The sequence below is a fragment of the Rhineura floridana genome, chromosome 4 (assembly GCF_030035675.1).
Source record: "Rhineura floridana isolate rRhiFlo1 chromosome 4, rRhiFlo1.hap2, whole genome shotgun sequence".
Taxonomy (NCBI): Eukaryota; Metazoa; Chordata; class Lepidosauria; order Squamata; family Rhineuridae; genus Rhineura; species Rhineura floridana.
The window spans coordinates 43,253,118-43,274,518 of NC_084483.1; the positions used below are offsets into that span (position 1 = coordinate 43,253,118).

General features: G+C 43.1%; 1 protein-coding gene across 7 annotated transcripts in view; it reads right to left on the reverse strand.

The window, feature by feature from the left end:
• Nucleotides 1–1,453: 1,453 nt before the first annotated feature.
• TDRP (testis development related protein) overlaps nucleotides 1,454–21,401 on the reverse strand; it is a 74,659-nt gene continuing 54,711 nt past the window's right edge. For all 7 annotated transcript variants that reach the window (XM_061622884.1, XM_061622885.1, XM_061622883.1 and 4 more), the window contains 2 exons: nucleotides 8,648–8,751; nucleotides 1,454–6,249 (listed from right to left, as the gene is read on the reverse strand). In XM_061622884.1, coding sequence (XP_061478868.1) covers nucleotides 5,904–6,249; nucleotides 8,648–8,751 — 450 coding nt within the window. In that variant the 3' untranslated portion in view covers nucleotides 1,454–5,903. The remainder of the gene's footprint in view (nucleotides 6,250–8,647; nucleotides 8,752–21,401) is intronic.

Genomic DNA, 21,401 nt, shown 5'->3' on the forward strand with positions numbered 1-21,401 from the left:
ACTCGTGTATGTTGGATATTTGTATCCTATATTTTAGGGCATGAGTCCTCAGAAGGCAACTTACAAGAATGAGCGCTAAAGCTACCACACATTATCTCACACAATCCAAAATGCCATTGTGAAAGGTTTCCAATGATGATTTGAAGAGCTTTTGTTTGACAAAGGTCAAGAAGAAGGAAACAGTTTTAGGACTTTGCCTTTCCTCCCCACTGCAGCCCCCAAATCTGCTCTGGAGGGTTAGGGGCTTTCTTGCTTCAAGATAATGCATATGACCCAAGTCTTTCTCTGTTTTTGCTTCCATACAGCTGTTGTGAAGCAACCATCAGTCCCTGGTTTATGTTCAATAGCTATACAAGGTCCCAGTCAAGTAGCTGATAGCCCAGTGCAGGTTGGAAATAAGCTGCTCAATAGCCATTGCATTGTGCAGAGCAACAAAGTTGCCAGTGGCAACAGCACAACTCACTGGTGGTGATTCTGACTTCTGTACTAAAGGAAGCAAAGTTCTTTGCAATATGGCTGGCTGGTGTTTAGGGCTGTGTACACATACACACACAGCCTTTGAAACCTTTTTGTACTTATTTTTTCAAAAGCTGAAGGCAGTGAGCTACGTGACTCTTTATTACCCTTCATTGTAAGCAGGGTACGGCTATGAATCCCAGTCTCAGTTGAACTTCTTGTCCTGTAGTGGACCTCCTCCTGAGCTGTACTTCCTGTACAGTGGGGTCATAATCAGAGGCTTTTCTCCAGATGCACTACCTTTTTGAGGTAAGGTGAATGGCAACTGGGGAGGGAGTCTTTTTCAGGATGGCACCAACTTCTGCAATGCTTTTGCTAGGGAAACTTGTCTGGTGCTTACCTTGATGTGATTTCAGCATGGGGTAAATACCGTTTTATTATTCCAGGCTTTTAAATCTTGTAAGCAGAAGAGCATAGTATGTTTTGTTTAGCTTTTTTATGTACTACGTTTTGCAGCTGTTTTCAGATCCTTGTGGTTGGTTGTGTTTATTATGTGTATTATTGTTTTTTATATAATCTGCCCTGGGAGCACTGTTGTGTTGAAGATGAGATATAAATGTAGCAGCAGGATATCTGTAGTTTTCTTCCAAAAGGCTCTACTAAACTCATTTGCGCTGCAAGATGTAATTCAAAAGCCCATAAATCAAGCACTCTTCCACTGTCCCAGCTCATTTTTGACACTGGAGCATCCAAACCTATGGTAGCTTACAGGGGCTGTAACATTCTAGGACCTTTGATCTTATAGCACATATTGAAAACCTAGGGTCATGAAGCTGATTCCTGTAGTCCTACTATGAAATCAAAGCAAATTAACCAATGGCATTTACAGAAGTATGGCAAGCAGATGGGCAGACCTTTAGCAGGTAGCCTCAGTGACAACTACAAACAATCTTTTTTATCTTAATATGAGTAGATTTAAATGAAGGAATTTGACTGGTTTCAACTAAATTTTTATTTATTTGTGAAAATACTATATTTTTCAAGTGAAACTAATAAAATACCAGAGGAACTGTGAGCACTGTGACTAGTTGGCAGCCACATAAAGCATTTCACCTTCATTGAGTTCAAGCCAAGAATTATGCATATATGCAGTGAACAGGCAACATAAAAATTTGAATTGTTACACATGTGCAATCTTAGAATACAATCATAATGGTGTCTTTAAAACCAGTAGCCATAAAATCAGATGGTTACAAAGCAAAGAAGGTATATATCATTTTAAAGGAAGGCCCATTAATGTCTATGAAGTGATATTTTAAAAGAGTAGAAAGAATAAAAATTTGCAACAAATAAAATACCACAAAAACTCATTTCAAACAAATAATCCTCCAAAAGCACAACAATAAATTATATTAAAATGTAATCACTGCTCTTAAAATTAAATAATTATGCTTTAGTAAAATATGGGTGTGATCCAGCCAAAGAAGGACACTTGCATCTCACTGATTTCAATCAGAGAGAGAGAAACAAACACATCAAACGCTATGGAAATCAATGAGGTATGAAAGTTCAGACATTTTGTTGGATTGTGTCCCAGTTTTGTAAAAATCTTCCATAGCTTAAAAATCAGGCTATATTTTATGTATCTCAAATTCCTGCCAAAGGCCGGATCCTGTGGACCTGTGCATAGCACATAGGATACAACATCAAGACCAAGAGGACAACACATGCCCTCTTGGTGCTTGGGAAGGGCTCCAGCTCAGGAGCAGACTGTCAGTGCTTCCCTCAGAGCTCCCATAATTCATGGCAGTTAATACCATGGGTGGTGAGGAAGAAGCTGGACTAGGCATGCCTTGTGAGCTGCTGGTTTTGTGCACACTGTAGCAAAGGTTTGCCTGTCACATGACTAAGAGGGAAAGTGAACTGTTTTCTGAGAAGTGGGACAGAATCAACCAAATCAGCCCTGCTGGTAAAGCATAAGATCCACTTCAGCAGTGCATCACTTAAGATTATAAAAGCTTAAATCAACACATAGGATTTAAAATGGTGGATGTTTCTTTGTCTTCACTGGTTATCTAAATACAGCACAAATGTGTGAACATTACTTTCACATGGAATTAAGCTGTGCACCACAAATATGTAATTGAGGTAAAGTACAGGCACTTGACAGTATAATTTGCAAGGCATAACTGCTACTTATCACCATATAAAAAAGCTTCCACAGATGGTAAACATGGAGCTCCTGACCTTCACCCCATCACTTCTGGAGGTTCTTTCCATGACAGAGCTCAGTGCCACCATACTACACTTCAGCTTCTGCTGTATGAAGGCCCTTCATGAACTGTAAACTAGAGAAATCTTTGCATAAAGAAAATGGCTATAGTCTGCAATTACATCCAAGACATAACATTCAGGGCATGATCTAACCCAAGTTAAGTTGTGTTAAATCTTCCTGATTTCAATGGGTAAAAGTTAAACATGCATTTAACTCTTCCACTCAACTGAACAAGACTTAAATGTGGTCAACTTTGACTGGGTTGCACCTTCTGTTGGTTTTTAACTTGCCTATCCAAATCTGTATTTTTCAATACAGATTCAGTTATGCAATAGTTCGAGATCCCAACCCTCCTTCAGCAAAATATTGTATTGCCACAGCAATCATGTTCAGGTTGGTATTTGAAAAGATACATGCCATTTCTAGGTTCCCACTAAAATAGCACAAATACCAATGGTTTCCAAATACATATCTGTACAGGAAAAGCAAGAAGCAGTGGGCTAATAACACAATTTCATGCTGCAGACCACTTGAATATAACAGGAGGATGGCTTTCTTGTTACACAAGTGCTCTCTGGTTGTGGCAATCTAGTCCCAGAATCCTGCAGTCCGCGTAAGTCTCAAGATTGCAAGCTTCTACTGGAACAGGAGTTTCTAAAAATGGGGCAGGAACAGGAAGATAGGACCAATGCCACATTCAAAGGCATTGGAGAGCTTTTACTGCTGAAGGAGACTGTGGAAGAGGGGGGGAGTCATGGAGGAGATGGGAGACAGGCCAATATATCTTATAATAATCCTTTATTCTGTTGTACTGTAAAATCTCTGGGTTGCATCCACCAGTGTCACTCAGTGAACTGTAAGGCTTCCTTCAGTAGAATGGCGAGTGAAGCAATTATTTGCAATTCCACCACTTCCTGTAGCCCTCGTCCACAGACCCAAAATGTGTTCCAGAGGATTGGGGCACCCTCCAGAGCAGAGTTAGGGGGATAGCATAGGAGAGGGGGAACAGCTGAAGATTCCTCCCTGTTCCACTGACAGAACCCTTACCATTAGCTGAGTCACCACTGGATGACAATCCTTTATATGGAATGGGCTATTAAAAAGTTATAAAATCTTTCATTTTGTTTAAAAGCTGCTGGACGTTGGAAGCAAAACTTGAACTTTTAAAAAGATGTCCATATTGCTGAATAAGGTGATTACATAATCAGTGGTACAAAGGCTCAGCATCAGTGGCGAGTAAAGGTTCATAACTTGAGGAAAAGAAATACTCTAGCATCTCGGAGTAACGTTCATTTCACAGAATCTCAAAGTCAGAAATTAAACAAGCGTCCAAAAGGAACAGCAAGGAAGAAATGAAAAAGTCTGAGCATTTATAGTGCGGTATTATAGAACAAGGCACTTTTGACATTTTCTTTCTATTCAAATCAGTAATAGTAGTAGTTAGCTGAGCAGATGGCTCTATGGTGACTCCCGTGTATTATATTCCCTCTATTACTGACAGCGTGCTATTTTCCTCCAAGTGGGGTTGGTGTTAGATTTCCTTCTGCTAGCAAAATCATTCTTAGCCACTTAGATCTCCAGACATTGAGGGAAGCTGTACATAAAGCCTAGCCATAAGAACTTGATGCTCAGTTATTCTGGCCATTAAAAATTGTCTTCCTCTGCAACAAATATTATCTTGTACAATATCTCAAGCACACAGTTTGATGTTAGAATTTGGCTATGGCAAATGAAAAAAAGACACGTATATTTTGTTTTGTAACTAAAAGAGGATGTTCAAATGATGTTGTACTGGAGTTCTTCTCTTGTCACAGTAGTATGTCAGCACACTGAATTACAGTGTCCTTATGTCACTCCAGTCTCATAAATTGAATAATTCTAAATTAAAATGAGTATGTGAAAATACTCAACTGGGGAGCGAGAGGAGACATACCCTATGTCTTACCTATAATACATTTCCAATTTCCCATATGCACTATAATGCTTAGCAATATGCTATTAATAAAAAATTGCAGCAACCAATAAGACTGAATCTCATAACAGCAAATACACATACTTAAATAACCCTTGTTAGCCAACTACTATTACTCTGTAAATGCTGAGACAGCATCAACAAATCCGGCAAAAAAGCAACATGGGATCATGTAGTTTGAGGAGAAGAAGGATAAAAGTAAAAAAGCAATGTGCCTCCTAAACTGATAAGGTTTCTGCACTGGCTGAATTTTCTGAAACTCAGGCCTGATTCCTACATTTCCTAAATGACATAGTAGCTAGTGAAAACATCCATATCCATGTAGGTGGGCTCCATGCCATAGTGGTAAAGTGTACAAAGACCCATTTGAGAATCACCACTGGCATGGGAAGTATCCATGTGATCCAGGTTACTGGAGTGATGAGGGCCTTTTGTATGTTGTTACTGCAAGGAGAAGACCAACCATATGCAAGCTGCTTTTGGTGTCTACTATAGCACGTAGGGAATACATAAATCAAGTTTGCTGTCACCACATCTGTGTTTATGCGGTTTAGGATAATTGCAAACCTGTTTTAGATGTATTGTAGATCAATCAGCATAATACATGGAAGCCTTATTTTACTCATTTGTGAAGATTTTGTAATGGAAGATACGTGAGTGTGGAGTTCTTACAATTTATGTACAATTCAGTACTTTAGGAAAAATGCAGGATCTCTGACTCTCCAGTCAGAGAGTCACACATTCATGCTAAGGACAAGTACAGCAATGTATGAAGCTGAAACAATGCAGTGTCAAGCTGCAGATCAGCACTTTCACACAACCAGAACAGCGTTCAAAATATAAATGTATGATGTCCAAAATAAGGAAATAAGAACTTCTGTAGTTTGAAGTTCTCTATGTAAGGCAATCAAATATCCAACCAGTGTATACATTCATTAAATTGTGTGTGTTTGTTGTTAAAGAGCAAACCTAAATGCTGTAGAATATGAATGGTGAAATATAGGCACAGAGTCGGTGCTTGACTTTGTTCAATGTGGAAAATGTTAAGAACTAGAAAACTTACTATAAGGTGAGCAACTATTGGACAATGTGAATACTATTCTGTAAAGGTGCAATATTAAGCAGTTTTGATTTTGGTTTGAAGGTATACATAAACTGTGTCACCTACCATCCTTTATAGAACATTGCACATTCAGTGTGTCATTCTAGTTCTTCCCAGTTATCAGTAAGGTTGCCTTTGCTTTGTCGCCTTATGCTAACCAGCCTTCCAGCTGATTTGATACTCCACCTTGAACTATTTCCTGAGCTTGCCAGGTTTGTGTATTTTGTGGAGCCTTTGGTTTCATCTTCCCAACCTGGCCAAGATGGATAGTCACTTAAAGTATTTCCTGCATTGTTGAGGTGATCACTGGCAGAGATCTGTGGAGGCTCCCATCCTTCAATCTCATCTGGCTTCCTGGACTGGATGTTCTGTTTTATAACCAAACTGTCCCAAAACCCAGCTTTCTTTTCTGATTTCACATCCTCCTTTGATTTTAAACTCGTTCTAGGAAACAATAAAATTTTGTTTTTATTGGAACATATCTCAGGGAAAGAAATGTAGACATACTTACTTCATGACAGAAGAAGACCAGAGCAATTTTGTCATTATCCTCGTATGGCTGTTCAAGTCTGGCTATAAATGTGTTTTTATTTAAACTTTTTACTTTTCCAGTCTTTAAAATGGCTAAACACAGAATAAAATTATTCAAAATAAATCAGAATGGAATACATTATTTATTAAATCTATATCCTGTCCTTTCTCCCAGAGGAGCCCATATTAAAACAGTTACAATACAGAAGCTATAGATTCCTATGTGCAACTAGCACAAATCTAATTGGGAATAGTGCTGATGATATGTTTGTGAGTGGGCAGTGCACTTATATGTGCCAGTTGGGGCATATCTGCTCCCTTAAATATTTGATACTATAATGGGTATATTATTTCAAATGAAACTTAAAGCATTTTAGATCAGATGGCTGGGAGAGACAGACTTGCACTGGTGGCCCCCCAAGGGAATTATATGCATTGGGGCTGGATCGTTTTTTTACTTCACTCATGGGAGCAGCTCCTGTTCACAGAAAGAATTCAATTCAATAAAGGACCTCTTCTGTGTGGAACTCTTTTGTGAATGGCTTGAAAACTTTGGCTCCATGCCATTGTCTTTTTTTATAAGTCCCCCTAGCCTAGACATTTGCATACATCAACTGCTTTTTTTCTCACCCATGCATGTCCTTAGCTTTTGGAGCGGGTGGTTGCCAGCCAACTCCAGGCGCTCTTGGATGAAACCGATTATCTAGATCCCTTTCAATCTGGTTTTAGGCCCGGTTTTGGCACTGAAACAGCCTTGGTCGCCCTGTATGATGACCTTTGTCGGGAGAGGGACAGGGGGAGTGTGACTCTGTTGATTCTCCTTGATCTCTCAGCGGCGTTTGATACCATCGACCATGGTATCCTTCTGGGGAGACTCGCGGAGTTGGGTGTCGGGGGCACTGCTTGGCAGTGGTTCCGCTCCTACTTCGCGGACCGTCACCAGAAGGTAGTGCTTGGGGAACATCACTCGACACCATGGACTCTCCATTGTGGAGTCCCCCAGGGATCGGTCTTGTCCCCCATGCTTTTCAACATCTACATGCAGCCGCTGGGTGCGGTTATCAGGAGTTTTGGAGTGCGTTGCCATCAGTACGCTGATGACACGCAGCTCTATTTCTCCTTTTCATCTTCCTCAGGTGAGTCTGTTGATGTGCTGAACCGTTGCCTGACCGCGATAATGGACTGGATGAGAGCTAATAAACTGAGACTCAATCCAGACAAGACCAAGACATTGTTGGTGAACGCCTTCCCTGCTCAGATGGTGGATGCTTACCCTGTTCTGGATGGGGTTACACTCCCCCTGAAAGAACAGGTACGTAGTTTGGGGGTTCTTCTCGACTCTTCCTTGTCTCTCGAGGCCCAAGTGGCCTCGGTGGCACAGAATGCATTTTACCATCTTCGTCTGGTAGCCCAACTACGCCCCTATCTGGACAGGGACGACCTCGCCTCCGTTGTCCACGCTCAGGTAACTTCAAGATTGGATTACTGTAATGCGCTCTACGTAGGGCTGCCCTTGAAGACAGTTCGGAAGCTTCAGCTGGTGCAGAACGCAGCTGCCAGATTATTGACGAGGACCAGTCGGTCTTCGCATATAACACCTGTTCTGGCGCGTCTGCACTGGCTTCCTATTTGCTTCCGGGCGAGATTCAAGGTGCTGGTTTTGACCTATAAAGCCTTACACGGCGTGGGACCTCAATACCTTGTGGAACGCCTCTCTCGCTATGAACCTACCCGTTCACTTCGTTCAGAATCTAAGGCCCTCCTCCGGGTACCAACCCATCGGGAAGCCCGGAGGGTGGTTACGAGATCTAGGGCCTTTTCTGTGGTGGCCCCTGAGTTGTGGAACAGCCTCCCCGAAGAGGTACGCCTGGCGCCTACACTTCCATCTTTTTGGCGCCAGGTAAAGACCTTTTTATGCTCCCAGGCATTTTAATCTTCTTAACTTTTTTAATCTTTTAATCTGTATTTTAATTTTTGTAGTATTTATTTTGTTTTTGCTGTGCTTTTCGTTGTTTGTTTGTATATGTTTTTGTATTTTTATTATGATATATTGTATTTTATTTTGTTTGTTCACCGCTCTGAGAGCTATTTCGCTAAGGGCGGTATATAAATTGAAATAATAAATAAAATAAATAAATAAATGATCTTTAAGTCTAAGAAATAATATAAATGTGATATAAGAAATGTCTCACCTTCTAGAATTTTAATCACTTTTTAACATTTTGATTCTTGCTTTAACACCTCTAGCAACCTTATTACAGGCACAATTGGTTACATTTTTATGTCACTTCCCACTCCTCTATATACATACACTTTAGATTTTGGAGATTTACATCCAGTTAGTAATTGTTGTTCATCATCCTTATTGAATATGGATGTTACTTCTTTCCAACCCCGAAAACCTGCACCTTGGACCTAAAAGTGATAATTTTACAAGTTAATATATGCAAAATACAACACATTTGTAGAGAATTGCCCAGTTCACATGTCACATTAAACCACAAGTCTAGCACACTGGTACATGCTGTTGAAAGTTTTTGCTCCATTCCTTCCCCACTCCTCCTGTTGCCACACCACTGGGAAACAAGCCTGAGTCAGGCTTGTCATGATGTCTGGATAGACAGCCAGCATGGTATAGTGGTTAGAGTGTTGGACTAGGACCTGGGAGCCCAGGGTTTGAATCCCCACACAGCCATGACTCTCACTGGGTGACCTTGGGTCTGTCACTGCCTCTCAGCCTAACCTACCTCAGTGGTTTCTTGTGGGGATTAAATGAGGAGGAGAACCAAGTTTGTATGCCACCTTGAGCTCCTTGGAGAAAAGATGGGATAATAATAATAATAATAATAATAATAATAATAATAATAATAATAATAATAATAATAATAATAAAGTCTGAACTCATTTCTCTCCAAACAAACCATGAACAGTAAGGAAAAAAACAAAACCTTATTTATCACTCATGGTTAGTTTGAAGAGAGACAAACCATGAGCCCAAGTTGGGATGTCTCCAATTTGTTTCCTGGTGGCTCAGCAAGAGCAGGGAAAAATGGGGTAACAGCTTTTCAGCAGTGTGCACCAGCAAGCTGTTCATTCACATTAAGCTACAGTTTGTTTTTAACTATGGTTTAATGTGACATATGAATCAGGCCGATATGTGCTTTAAAATGCAACATATTCTCTATCATAGAATTACCACATTATATTAAATCTGTTAAACCCTGGCTCCAGCTCTTTTTACACTGCTGTAATGCAAGGTAAAGCATCGACAATCAGTTAAGCCTTATACCTCATGGAAAACACTGATAGTAGTAGTAGTAGTAGTAGTAGTAAAGTTTAATACAGTCACAGACCAAACAGGGAAAACATTAATGTATTAAGTATCCGTGGCTTCAAAGATGCTTAGGGTTGGTAAAACATTAGATTCAGAATCAATCCCACTTTTTCTTTTGCTAGAGGCTTGTTGATAGGTTTACCCTAAGAAAGGTTGGATTTCGAAGCAAACTTTGTATTACAAGATGAGCAACTGCCAAACATAAAAAAGAACTAGGATTCTTGTTCTCAAAAGGGAAATTTTGTCTGCTCTTCCCAACAGTTGTAAACCAGGGAAGGAGTGGGCGACAGCCTTGGCTGCTAACCCAAATGATGGATTTTCGCAATGGTAACTATGTATGCTCAATTCTCCTACGCTATTGGTAATTCCATGAAAATGTCAACCTACAGATCCATTTTTCATTTTCATATGTCCATGTTCCATATCATTTTAAAGATAATTTCCCAAAGTCATTATCTAGCAATAGTTTTTCAAAATGACATTTTACACATAAGTAAAACAACCAGAAGTGTGGCATGCAAGATTCAGAATTTTTCTAACTTTTCCCAGATCTTCAGTTGAAGACCTCTTCAAGAAAATACACAATAGGTTAATGACCCTTTATTGTATTGATAGTTTAGCTATCTGATTTGATAAACTGCAAAGACCTTTTATGTTAGGAACAAAATTAGGTGAGTTTAGAACAATACAACTTATGTTGCTTGAGTGTGTTATGTTAGTCACAAAAACCATATTCCCCCCCCACTCAACAAATGAAAAGAAAAATCTAAGTATTAACTTTATTCCTTTCTTTGAATTTGTCAGTATTCAGAAAATAGGATGAGATATTATCTGAAATGTCTTTTCCAGGCAACAGATCTTGTGACCAACATAACACCACAATGAACAACTTACATAACATAAATGTGTGTCATTTAAATTCCTTTTTAGGACTGTCATAGTTCCTTCCCTGAGAATTTAATAATTATTTGTTATTTGTAGCATACCATCAGTGTAGGACAATGGTTTCCATACTGTGCTCTGAGAGCTTTAATGCAGGTGGTCCACAGCAGATTTGTAAAAGTGTAATTAAAAATCATACAGCCTCTAGCACAGCATATTACAGTAGCTACAACAGGCAGGAAAATGTTAGGAACAGCTGCAGCACTGGGGGACTGGAGAAGATCTGTTCTGGGAGTGAGTATCTGAGCATCTGGGTGCTTGCTTGCTCACTCCTCTGGGTTGCTCTCTCTTGAGACAGCTGAAGTCCCTGGTAAGTGCTGCAAGGACTGGGGGCCCCCACCTGACCCTGACTCCAGAGAGATGCTGCAGTCAATCTTGCAGCCTCTTGCATCAACTCCTGACTGGGTCACGAAGCATAAAAGCCCGGCTGCCCTTGGGGAGCCCCTTAAGGAGTCCCGAGGGTGAGGGTGCTACATCCAATTTTTTTAACTAATCTAGAAGAGATTAGTAGTGGGGAGGGCATATGGTGCATGTGTAGTTCCTGCGCAGCGTGAGAGCCTGTGCAGTGAACTGAATGAGAAAGTCACCAGATGCCTTCAGAGTGAGAGTCTGCAACTGGCAGAAGGCTGGCCCTCCCTGGGTGTGAGACGGGGGTGCAGTAGATGTGCCCTGTGTGAAAGATATTGAGTGGGTCTGACTGTTCCCAATTCTCGCAGAGGCCTACTGGGATAACTGGTTCAAGTAGGTTTTGTTGGTGGGCTGTTGTTGGGTCCATATCAAGTGTTTAGGAGAAGTCTTAGTATGGAGGAACATGGGTGATGCCACCCCAATTTCAGTGATCATGGGTAGAGGGAGGTATAGCCATGGGGAGTGAACTACGGCTTTTTCTCGCTCCCACTCCTCTCATGGATAGGTTCCTCGTTGCTCATCTGCTGTGCTCACTAGCCTGTGTGTGTTGCTGTTTATCACGGGATCGGTACACAATAAGACCACACTCATCCATGATTTGATTGTGGATGAAGGTGCCAGTTTGGTATGCATTACTGAGACCTGGGTGGGTGAGCTAGAAGGAGTTGATCTGACCCATCTTTGCCCACCTGGATACTCAGTGCAACACCAGCACAGTCTGCAGGGATGGGAGGGAGGAGCTACTTTGTTCTACAGAACTTCCATCTTTGTCACCAGGAAACCACTCTGTCTTGGAGCTGGCTGTGAGGGCCTGCACCTGGTGTCGGGCCAAGGAGACAGTAAACCAGAATTGCTGTTGGTGTACCATCCACCCTGTTGCCTGGCAGCTTCTCTGACCGAGCTGGCAGAGGATGTCTCGGCTGTTGTATTAGAGGAGCCCAGAATGACAGTCCAGGGTGATTTCAATGTCCATGCTGAGGTCGCTTCTAGTGTTCTGGCTCAGGACTTCATGGCCTCCATGATGACCATGGGGCTGTCTCAAGTTGTCACCAGCCCGACACATAGTGCAGGGCACACCCTCGACTTGGTTTTTGCTCCAGATGGAGGAAGGGGTGTTCTGGAGATAGAGGGGTGGATGTCACCAGATCGTCATGGTCAGACCACTTCCTGGTGAAGTTTAGATTTATGGCTCCAATCTTCCCCTGCAGGAGTGGTGGACAGATTCAGATGGTCTGCCCCCAGAGACTAATGGAATCCACAGGATTCCTGAATGACCTGGGGGAGTTCCCAGTAGATAGAGCAGGTGGCCCTGTTGAAGCCCTTGTCACGCTGTGAAACAGCAAGGCATGTTAGGCTCTTGACACGGTTGCCCCCAGTGCCCTCTCCAGCATTGTGGAGCCCAGTTTGCACCTAGGTACACCAGTGAGCTATGGGCAATGAAACAGGTTGGATGATGGCTAGAGTGCAAGTGGCGAAAGATCAGCTGTGAGCCTGATCAGGCATATGTAAAACATCATAACTGTGCCTACTGTGCGGTGGTGAGGGCGGCGAAGAAGGCCCACTTCTCTGCCACCACTGCATCCTCAGGTAGCCATCCAGTGGAGCTTTTCTGTATTGTCAGTGGTCGGTTGACATCAACTCCAGAAAATAGAGTTTTAGACCCTTCGGAGGCAGCTGTGAATTGTTTGCAAGGCACTTCTGCACACCTCCAGAGCAATCTTGATGCCCCATCCACATCTACTGTAGTCGCCAGTGAGATGTCCAGTGCAACTTCTTGGGAACGGTTTCAGTTGATGCTGCCTGATGACTTGCCCTTCTTGCCCTTATTAAAGCTTGACAAAAGGGGGTTGACCAAATGGATCCAGGGTGTGGTCAACACATTGTTGTGGGAGGGAGTGGTTCCAGCTGCCCTGAAAGAGGCGGTGATCTGACTGCTCTTGAAAAAGCCCACCATCAAACCATTCGTTTCTGACAACTTCCTCCCGGTCAAAATCAGAGCTTGGAAGTAACTCATTAGAAATAACGAGTTAGTTGTAATTTATTACTTTTTTGGGTAACAAATGGGTAACTTCGTTACATTTTGCTTGTAACAGAACAAGTGGTAATTTCATTACTTTTCAGCTGCAACTAACGTTTCTGGTATTACGTTTGGACATTACTGGGGGGGAAAGCAGGGGAAGTCTTCTGCTGCTGTGATTGGTGGACGAAAGCCATGTGCCTTATACTGGGCTTCTGCGCAGCACTGCTCTTCCTTTGTGCTCTGTGTTAAGAGGCATGAGGGAGGAAGTGGAGAGAAAGAGAAAAAAATTGCTTCAAGAATGGATGGTGGTGGAGAAGAAAGGGGTGGAGAGAGAAAGCCTGAGGGCAAGAATGGAGGTGAGGAGCTCTGTGTGTGAGAGGGTTACCAGACCTTTCCGGCTTTCAGGGGTGATCTCCGGACTCACTCCAGATGCCACTCCTCCTCCCCCTGCCACCTACCTGCTAGCACACTGGCCCTATCCCCGCTCACTCCCTCACGTGTCCTAATGCCCCCACCCCCACTCTCTTGCTCGCGCTTGCTCAGCCACCCCTTGCACACTCCCTCATTCGTCCTAACACCCCCACCCATGCTCTTTTGTCCGTGCTTGGACAGCCACCCCCTCTCGCACACTCCCACTTGTCCTAATGCCCCCACCCATGCTCTCTTGCCCACGCTCGCTCAGCCACTCCCTCTCGCACACTCCCTCACTCGTCCTAACAACCCGCCCCCGCTGTCTTCGCCGCACTCGCTCAGTCACCCCCTCTCGCACACTCCCTCACTCGTCCTAACGCCCCCACCCCCTCTCTTGCCCACGCTTGCTCAGCCACTCCCTCACTCACTCCCTCACTTGTCCTAACACCCCATCCCCGCTCTCTTGCCTGCACTCGCTCAGCCACCCCCCTCACACACTCCCTCACTCACCCTAATGCCCCACCCCCGCTCTCTTGCCCACACTTGCACACTTCCTCACTTGTCCTGATACCCCCACTATCTTGCCCCCACTCTCTCAGCTCCCCCCTCGCTCACTTGCTCTACCCCCCCATTCCCCACGCTCACTCACTTTATATATATATGTTAAAAATATGTAGTCTTTAGTTGTGGTTGCGTTGCAAGAGTGCTTAGAGGGCAGCTGTTGCAAACTCAGGGAAGTAATTTTTATATCTTTCTCACCCTTTTTAGTGTGTTGCATAGATTGTCAAATGTATGTCAGTATTTATTTGGCTGCCATAGAGGTGGGGGGGACTGGAAACGGAATGAGACGAACAGAAATGGAGTATCTCTTTGCAGCCAATGGATATGCCCATGATTGGGAGAGAGAAGCAAACGAAATTAAATACCAGGGATGAATGGAGGCTTCTCAGTAGTATACTCAAGAGATCGCATTAAATTCTTTTGAATGAAATCTGCATCTGTGTTGGAATTGCTTTTTAATATGCTTTTAAACCTTTTTTTTAAAAAAAAGATGTTTCTAAAGCTTTTAAAAATATATATTTTAAATATGTTCTGTTTTAATATATTTTAAAGTCTGTTTTTATGATGTTTCAGAGTGTTTTTAGTGTTTTTGTTTGCTGCCCTGAGCTCCTACTGGGAGGAAGGGTGGCATATAAATCTAATTAATTAATTAATTAATTAAATCATTAAGTTGTCCACCAAGGCCCTTAGCAATTTCCAAGTGGTCTGTGGGAGAAAAAGTCTGGCAACCACTGGTGTAGGGCATATTACAGAGTTTTATAGAGACAGGCTCCATGCCCTCAAGAAGCTTACAATCTGAACAAAAGTCAGACACAGTGAGGGCAGACAAGTAATATATTTAGTAAACAGAGAACTTTTTAGGTTAATTATCAGTACATTTCAACCTCTGCGGTTTTGAAATGTGTAGAATTGATATTTCCCTACTAGACCCCCCCCACCCTCTTTCTTGTAGCATGTAGAAACTTCTACCAGCTTCCCTTAAGATGTATCAAGGAGGCAGGCCTGTCCTGATTGGCTCTCCTCAGCTAGGGTGAATAGACGGGCTCGTCTAGAGATACAAAAATTCACCTCAGGAGCTGACGGTCACTTGCCTTGCATCAGGGAACGGTACAAGACTATAAAAGATTGAAGGCAGTCTTGAACACAAATGAATTTTTCACACAATTTAAAATAAGCACCAAAAACACGTGGTGCTTCTATGGAAATGTGATTATATTGAAAGAAAGTACAGAAGCAGAAATATCCACTAGACAACTTGTGACAATTGGCAACTTTGTTTTTGAGTTTGAGACAGGAACGTCGAAAAAAAAGTTGGCCAAAATATGTTTATTGTGAAAACAAAATATGTTGTGAAATTTTGTTTGATGATCATTAATATGAAATCCTCCACTTAAAATGGGGGAATTCCGTGACATTTGTCTTCCCTGCAAATGATGATAAACGAGTTGGAAAAAAATCATTAAGGTGTTGCTACAGCCAACTGTAAATTCCCAGGGGTATTACAACTTTCCACAAGGACTTGATGCTGACCTGCAACTTGTGAATTTACAGTGAAGTGTCATATTTATTATTTTATTTATTATTATTTATTTAATTTATTAGTCGCCCATCTGGCTGGTTGTCCAGCCACTCTGGGCGACGTACAAGATAAAGCAATACATTAAAACATTAAAATTTAAAACCATAACAGTAAGAAACCTAACCCACCCCAAAAGCCTGCCTGAAGAGCCAGGTCTTCAAGGCCCGGCGGAAGCTTATCATAGAAGGGGCATGGCGGAGATCATTTGGGAGAGAGTTCCACAGGGTGGGGGCCACTATTGAAAAAGCCCTCTCTCTAGTCCTCACCAGTCTAGCTGTTTTAACCGGTGGGATCGAGAGAAGGTCTTCTGAGGCTGATCTTGTTGAGCGGCATCCCTGACGATGCTGGAGGCGCTCCTTCAGATAGACTGGGCTAAAACCATATAGGGTTTTAAAGGTCAAAACCAACACCTTGAATTGGGCCCGGTAAACAACTGGTAGCCAGTGCAACTCCTTCAGCACTGGAGTGATGTGATCTTGCCGGCGGCTGCCTTTAATCAGACGAGCCGCCGCATTCTGTACCAGTTGCAGCTTCCGGACCGTTTTCAAGGGTAACCCCACGTAGAGCGCATTACAGTAGTCTAGGCAAGAGGTGACCAGGGCATGTACTACCGGTGGGAGCAGATGGTTGGGAAGGTAGGGGCGCAGCCTCCGTATCAGATGGAGTTGATACAGCGCTGCCCGGCTCACAGCTGAGACTTGAGCCTCCATGGTCAGCTGGGAGTCAAGAATGACCCCCAGGCTGCGGACCTGGTCTTTCAGGGGCAAATGTACCCCATTGAGCACCAGGTCCACATCCCCCAGCCTTCCCTTGTCTCCCACAAACAGTACCTTGGTTTTGTCAGGGTTCAGCTTCAGCTTATTCCTTCCCATCCAGCCACTCACCAACTCTAGGCACTTGGACAGGGTTTCTACAGCCAACCTTGGTGAAGATTTAAATGAGAGATAGAGCTGCGTGTCATCCGCATACTGATGACATTGCAGCCCAAATCTCCTGATGATTGCCCCCAGCGGCTTTATATAGATGTTGAACAGCATCGGGGAGAGGATGGAACCCTGTGGCACCCCACAAGTGAGAGGCCAAGGATCCGAAACCTCATCCTCCAATGCCACTCTTTGGTACCTACCAGAGAGGAAGGAATGGAACCACTGCAATACAGTGCCCCCCATGCCTAACCTCTTCAGGCGGTCCAGGAGGATAACGTGGTCAACGGTATCGAAAGCCGCTGAGAGATCAAGGAGGACAAGGAAGGTGCATTCGCCCCTATCCCACGCCCTCCTCATATCATCTACCAAGGCGACCAAGGCTGTTTCAGTCCCATGTCCAGGCCTGAAGCCCGATTGAAATGGATCCAGATAATCTGCTTCCTCCAAGTGCGCTTGCAACTGTTTTGCCACCACCCGCTCAATCGCCTTGCCTAAGAATGGCAAATTTGAGACTGGGCAAAAGTTGTTCAGATCTTGGGGATCCAAGGAGGGCTTCTTTAAGATTGGTTTTATTACTGCCTCCTTGAGCGCTGATGGCATTACTGCCTCCTTGAGCGCTGATGGCATTACTCCCTCTTCGAGAGATGTATTTACCACCATCTTGATCCCCTCACCCAGTCTATCTTTGCAGCTCATAATGAGCCACGATGGGCAAGGATCGAGTAAGCAAGTGGTTGGCTTTAAGGTTGAAAGCACCTTGTCCACTTCATCAGATGGAAGAAGCTGGAACCGATCCCACACCACCAGAGCACCACTGGTCACCTCTGGCTCGCTCACTGTGTCCACAGCGCACGGAATAGCACTCTTAATACGATCAATTTTCCCCGCAAAGTGTTTAGCAAACTCGTCACAGGAGGCATTAGCATGTTCCATTGGTTCCGGAGCAACTGGACCGACCAGGCTCCGGACCACTTGGAACAGTCTCCTGGGACAGCACTCTGCAGATGCAATAGAGGCAGCATAAAAATCTTTTTTTGCTGCCCTTATTGCCACATGATAGGCTGCCGCAGCCGCTCTAACATGTGTCCGATCGTCGTCAGAGCGAGATTTCCGCCACCGGCGCTCTAGCCGTCTCACCTCCCGCCTCAGAGTTCGCAACCGTGGGGTGAACCACGGTGCCGTCTGAGTTCTATTCAGGGGGAGAGGGCGTTTCGGAGCCACCCGGTCTAATGCCCTGGCGATTGCGGCATTCCACCCCTCCACCAGGGTCTCAGCCGAGTGGCTGTGTGCATGCTCCAGAGAATCCCCAAGCACATTCAGGAATCCATCAGGATCCATCAGACACCTGGGGTGGACCATTTTAATAGGTCCTCCACCCCCACGGAGGGTTTGTGGCATCGAAAGGTCCAACCTCACCAAGTAGTGGTCTGACCATGACAAGGGGGTGATGGATGTACCCCCAATTTTCAGATCACTCCCCTCCTCTCCCGAGACAAACACAAGGTCGAGTGCATGACTGGCTACATGGGTGGGCCCCATTGTAATAAGGTGCAGCTCCCAGGAAGCCATGGTTTCCATGAAGTCCCAAGGCGCCCCAGTAAGGATGGCCTCTGAATGTACACTGAAGTCCCCCAATACCAGCAGGTTTGGGGACTGTACACGCACAGCCGAGACCACCTCCAGCACCTCGGCCAGGGAGTCCGTCGTGCAGCGGGGTGGGTGGTACACGAGCAGAATCCCTAGACTGCCCTTTGGGCCCAACCTCCAGTACATGCAATCTGCCACCTTGGTCTCACAGAGAGGAGGTCTGGTGAGAACCAGGGACCTTCGGTAAATAACCACCACTCCCCCTCCCCGACTACCGACCCTCGGCTGCTGTGCATACGAGAACCCAGCACGGGGTCTTGCTTTGAAGGCAATTATTTGTGGATGTCTGTCAATGAATTGTCACTTGTTATGTTGGTCACAGATCATTTGCCAGAAAATCTCTTTTCCACAGTTTCAAATAAATATTACCCTAAGTTGCCCATGAAACATTAGATCTTTACATATATTGCTATAGATGGACTGTTATTAATAATAAATTATTATTCATGCTTTTAGAAAATTCAGTTATCCAAGTTACAGATAAATTCTTGAGGTTGCAAGAATTTAGGTTGTTGTTCACATCTTTTAAAGCATAAAAGAAGAAAGCATTTAAACTACCTGTGGCATACTTCTTGATTATTTTTGTAGGGAAGATCAATCCAGTTAAAAAATAGTTAAATGTTAATTGGACTTCAAATAATAATAGTTAAAACACAAAATATGTAAAGAAGCTTAGGAATGTTATGTTAGTCATTCCAGAATTACCCTATTAAGGAGTTAGCTATGAATGCTTTTGCTTCATTTCTCTGCCTTAAAAAATTAGGTATTCAAGTTTGATACATATATGAAGTGGATATTTAAATGAATAGTTCAAAAATTTGGCCAATACATTTATTAGACCAATCAAAATGTCATAAAGTAGTGTGCAAGCTTTTGAATTCTTAAGAACTCTTCATCAAGAAGCTGGTAAAACAAAGCAGAGGAAGGGAGGGAAAAAACTGTCTGATAATGAAACCATGGAGACTGCATTTAGTCAGTCTTAAAATGGAATGTGGGAGGAAGTAGCAAATTTAAATTAGGCTCTGCTAAGTACTATGTAGGCTTCAGAATGCACCTATGACTGCTGGAATGGAGAAACATGCAATGGTTGGTTCCCTATTTTAAAAGTAAAAAATCCACCTGTTAACCCAAATCTAGCTACACACCTTCATAATCAAAAGTTTCTTACTGGATTTAAATCTATTACCATTCATTTGCTAATCTGTCCCAGGCTATGGTCTGAAGGCACATGAGGCCAGCACCCTGCTGAAGCTAAGCAGGGTCAGGTTTGGTCAGTGCCTGGATGGGAGACCACCTGGGAACCATATGTAAGCCGCCTTGGGTTTCTATGATGAAAGTCGGGGTATAAATGTAATAAATAATAAACAATCTGTTCACCAGCATTATCAGGCTGAAAGAGTTATAAGAGAAGGCTATAAGCTGTTCCCTGATATAATGAAAGCAAGGGATTCTCAATTGTCTTTAGAGCTGATCACCTTTGCTAATAAGAGTACTCATCGGAAGTAGTGGAAATTACCAGGTTATTTCACATTGAGACAGCTTTTACAGAGGGATGACTTCCTTTTTTTGCATAGCTCAGGAACCTTAGAGTCCCAGCTTTCTTTTCTCTTTAAAATGACAAGTCTCCAGTCCTGGTAGATCCCAAGATACAAGGCAAAATGGACCTTCCTGCTCACAAATTTTGTGAGAAACTGTCCTAATCCCATATTTCAGTGATTTTAGCCTATGAATAAAGCAATCATTGATATATGAGAAAGCACTGTAGTGGACTGGGACCTTTCAAAAATGCTACTATCATGTGTCCCCCTCTAGGATGCACACCTTAACGTGGTGAGGAGGTTTGAGAGTGTTGAAGAAGCTGCCACCAGAAGTCTACACGAAGAGGCTAGACTCCTACCAGGGGCACCCAAGGCAGAATGGTTGAAGCTGAGACACCAGACTAAGATGCATCCAAACTCAGAGGAAGGCAATGGTAAACCACCTCTGAATATCTCTTACCACAAAAACCCTATGAACAGAGTATCCAAAATGCAACATGGGATAGTGCTGGAAGATGAGACCCCCACAGGTCAGAAGGCACTCACCAAGCTACTGGGGAAGAAGAAAGGACAAGTACAAGTAGCGCTGTAACTAATGACGCAGCTGGGTCAAAGCCGAAAGGAAGCCCAGAGGCTGATGCGTACAGATGTGAAAGGAGAATCTGGAGTTGTACGATGCACACAATAGGAACATGGAATGTGAGAAGCATGAACCAGGGAAAGTTAGAAATTGTCAAGCAAGAAATGGAATATATCAACATTACAATACTTGGCGTGAGTGAATTAAAATGGACGGGAATGGGACATTTTCAATCAGGCAGCTACGAAATATTTTATGCAGGAAATGGGAAATTAAGAAGAAATGGGTTTGCTTTAATAGTGAGAAGTGATGTAGCAAAAGCAATTAGGAGCTACAACGCAAGGTCTGAGCAAGTGATATCAATGAGATTAAATGGGAAACTTATTAACATAACCATCATCCAAGTCTATGCTCCAACAGCAAATGCAGAAGAAGAGGAATTGGAGATATTTTATGCAGAAGTACAAGAAGAAATTGATCACACACCAAAACAGGATGCTCTGATAATCATGGGAGACTGGAATACAAAAGTAGGGAACAGAGAAGAACTAGGAATTGTGGGGAAATGGGGCTTAGGAGACAGAAACGAAGCAGGAGAAAGACTTATTGAATTCTGTGAAGCCAATAATTTGTTTCTTGCAAACACATTGTTTGAGCAACCGAAAAGACAACTGTACACATGGACATCACCAAATGGTCAATATAGGAATCAAATTGATTATATAATTGGTAGCAGAAGATGGAGACGTTCCATTCTGTGAAAACAAGACCAGGAACAGACTGCGGTACAGGTCATGAACTGGTCGTATTGAAAATCAGAGCAAAGCTAAAGAAAAACAACAAAGCAATCATAATGCCAAAATACAATTTAAATAACATCCCAGAAGAATATAAAGATCAAATAAGGAACAGGTTTGAGGCTTTTAACTTAGTTGACAGAGAACCAGAAAAACTATGGAGTGAAGTCAGAGACATGATCAGGGAAGAATGCAAAAAGACAATACCTCTAGTTAAAAAGAGAGAAAGACCTCAATGGATGATTAAAGAAACTCTTAAAATGGTTAAAGAGAGAAGGAAAGCAAAAGTAAAAGGAAATAGAAACACGGTCAGAACCCTAAA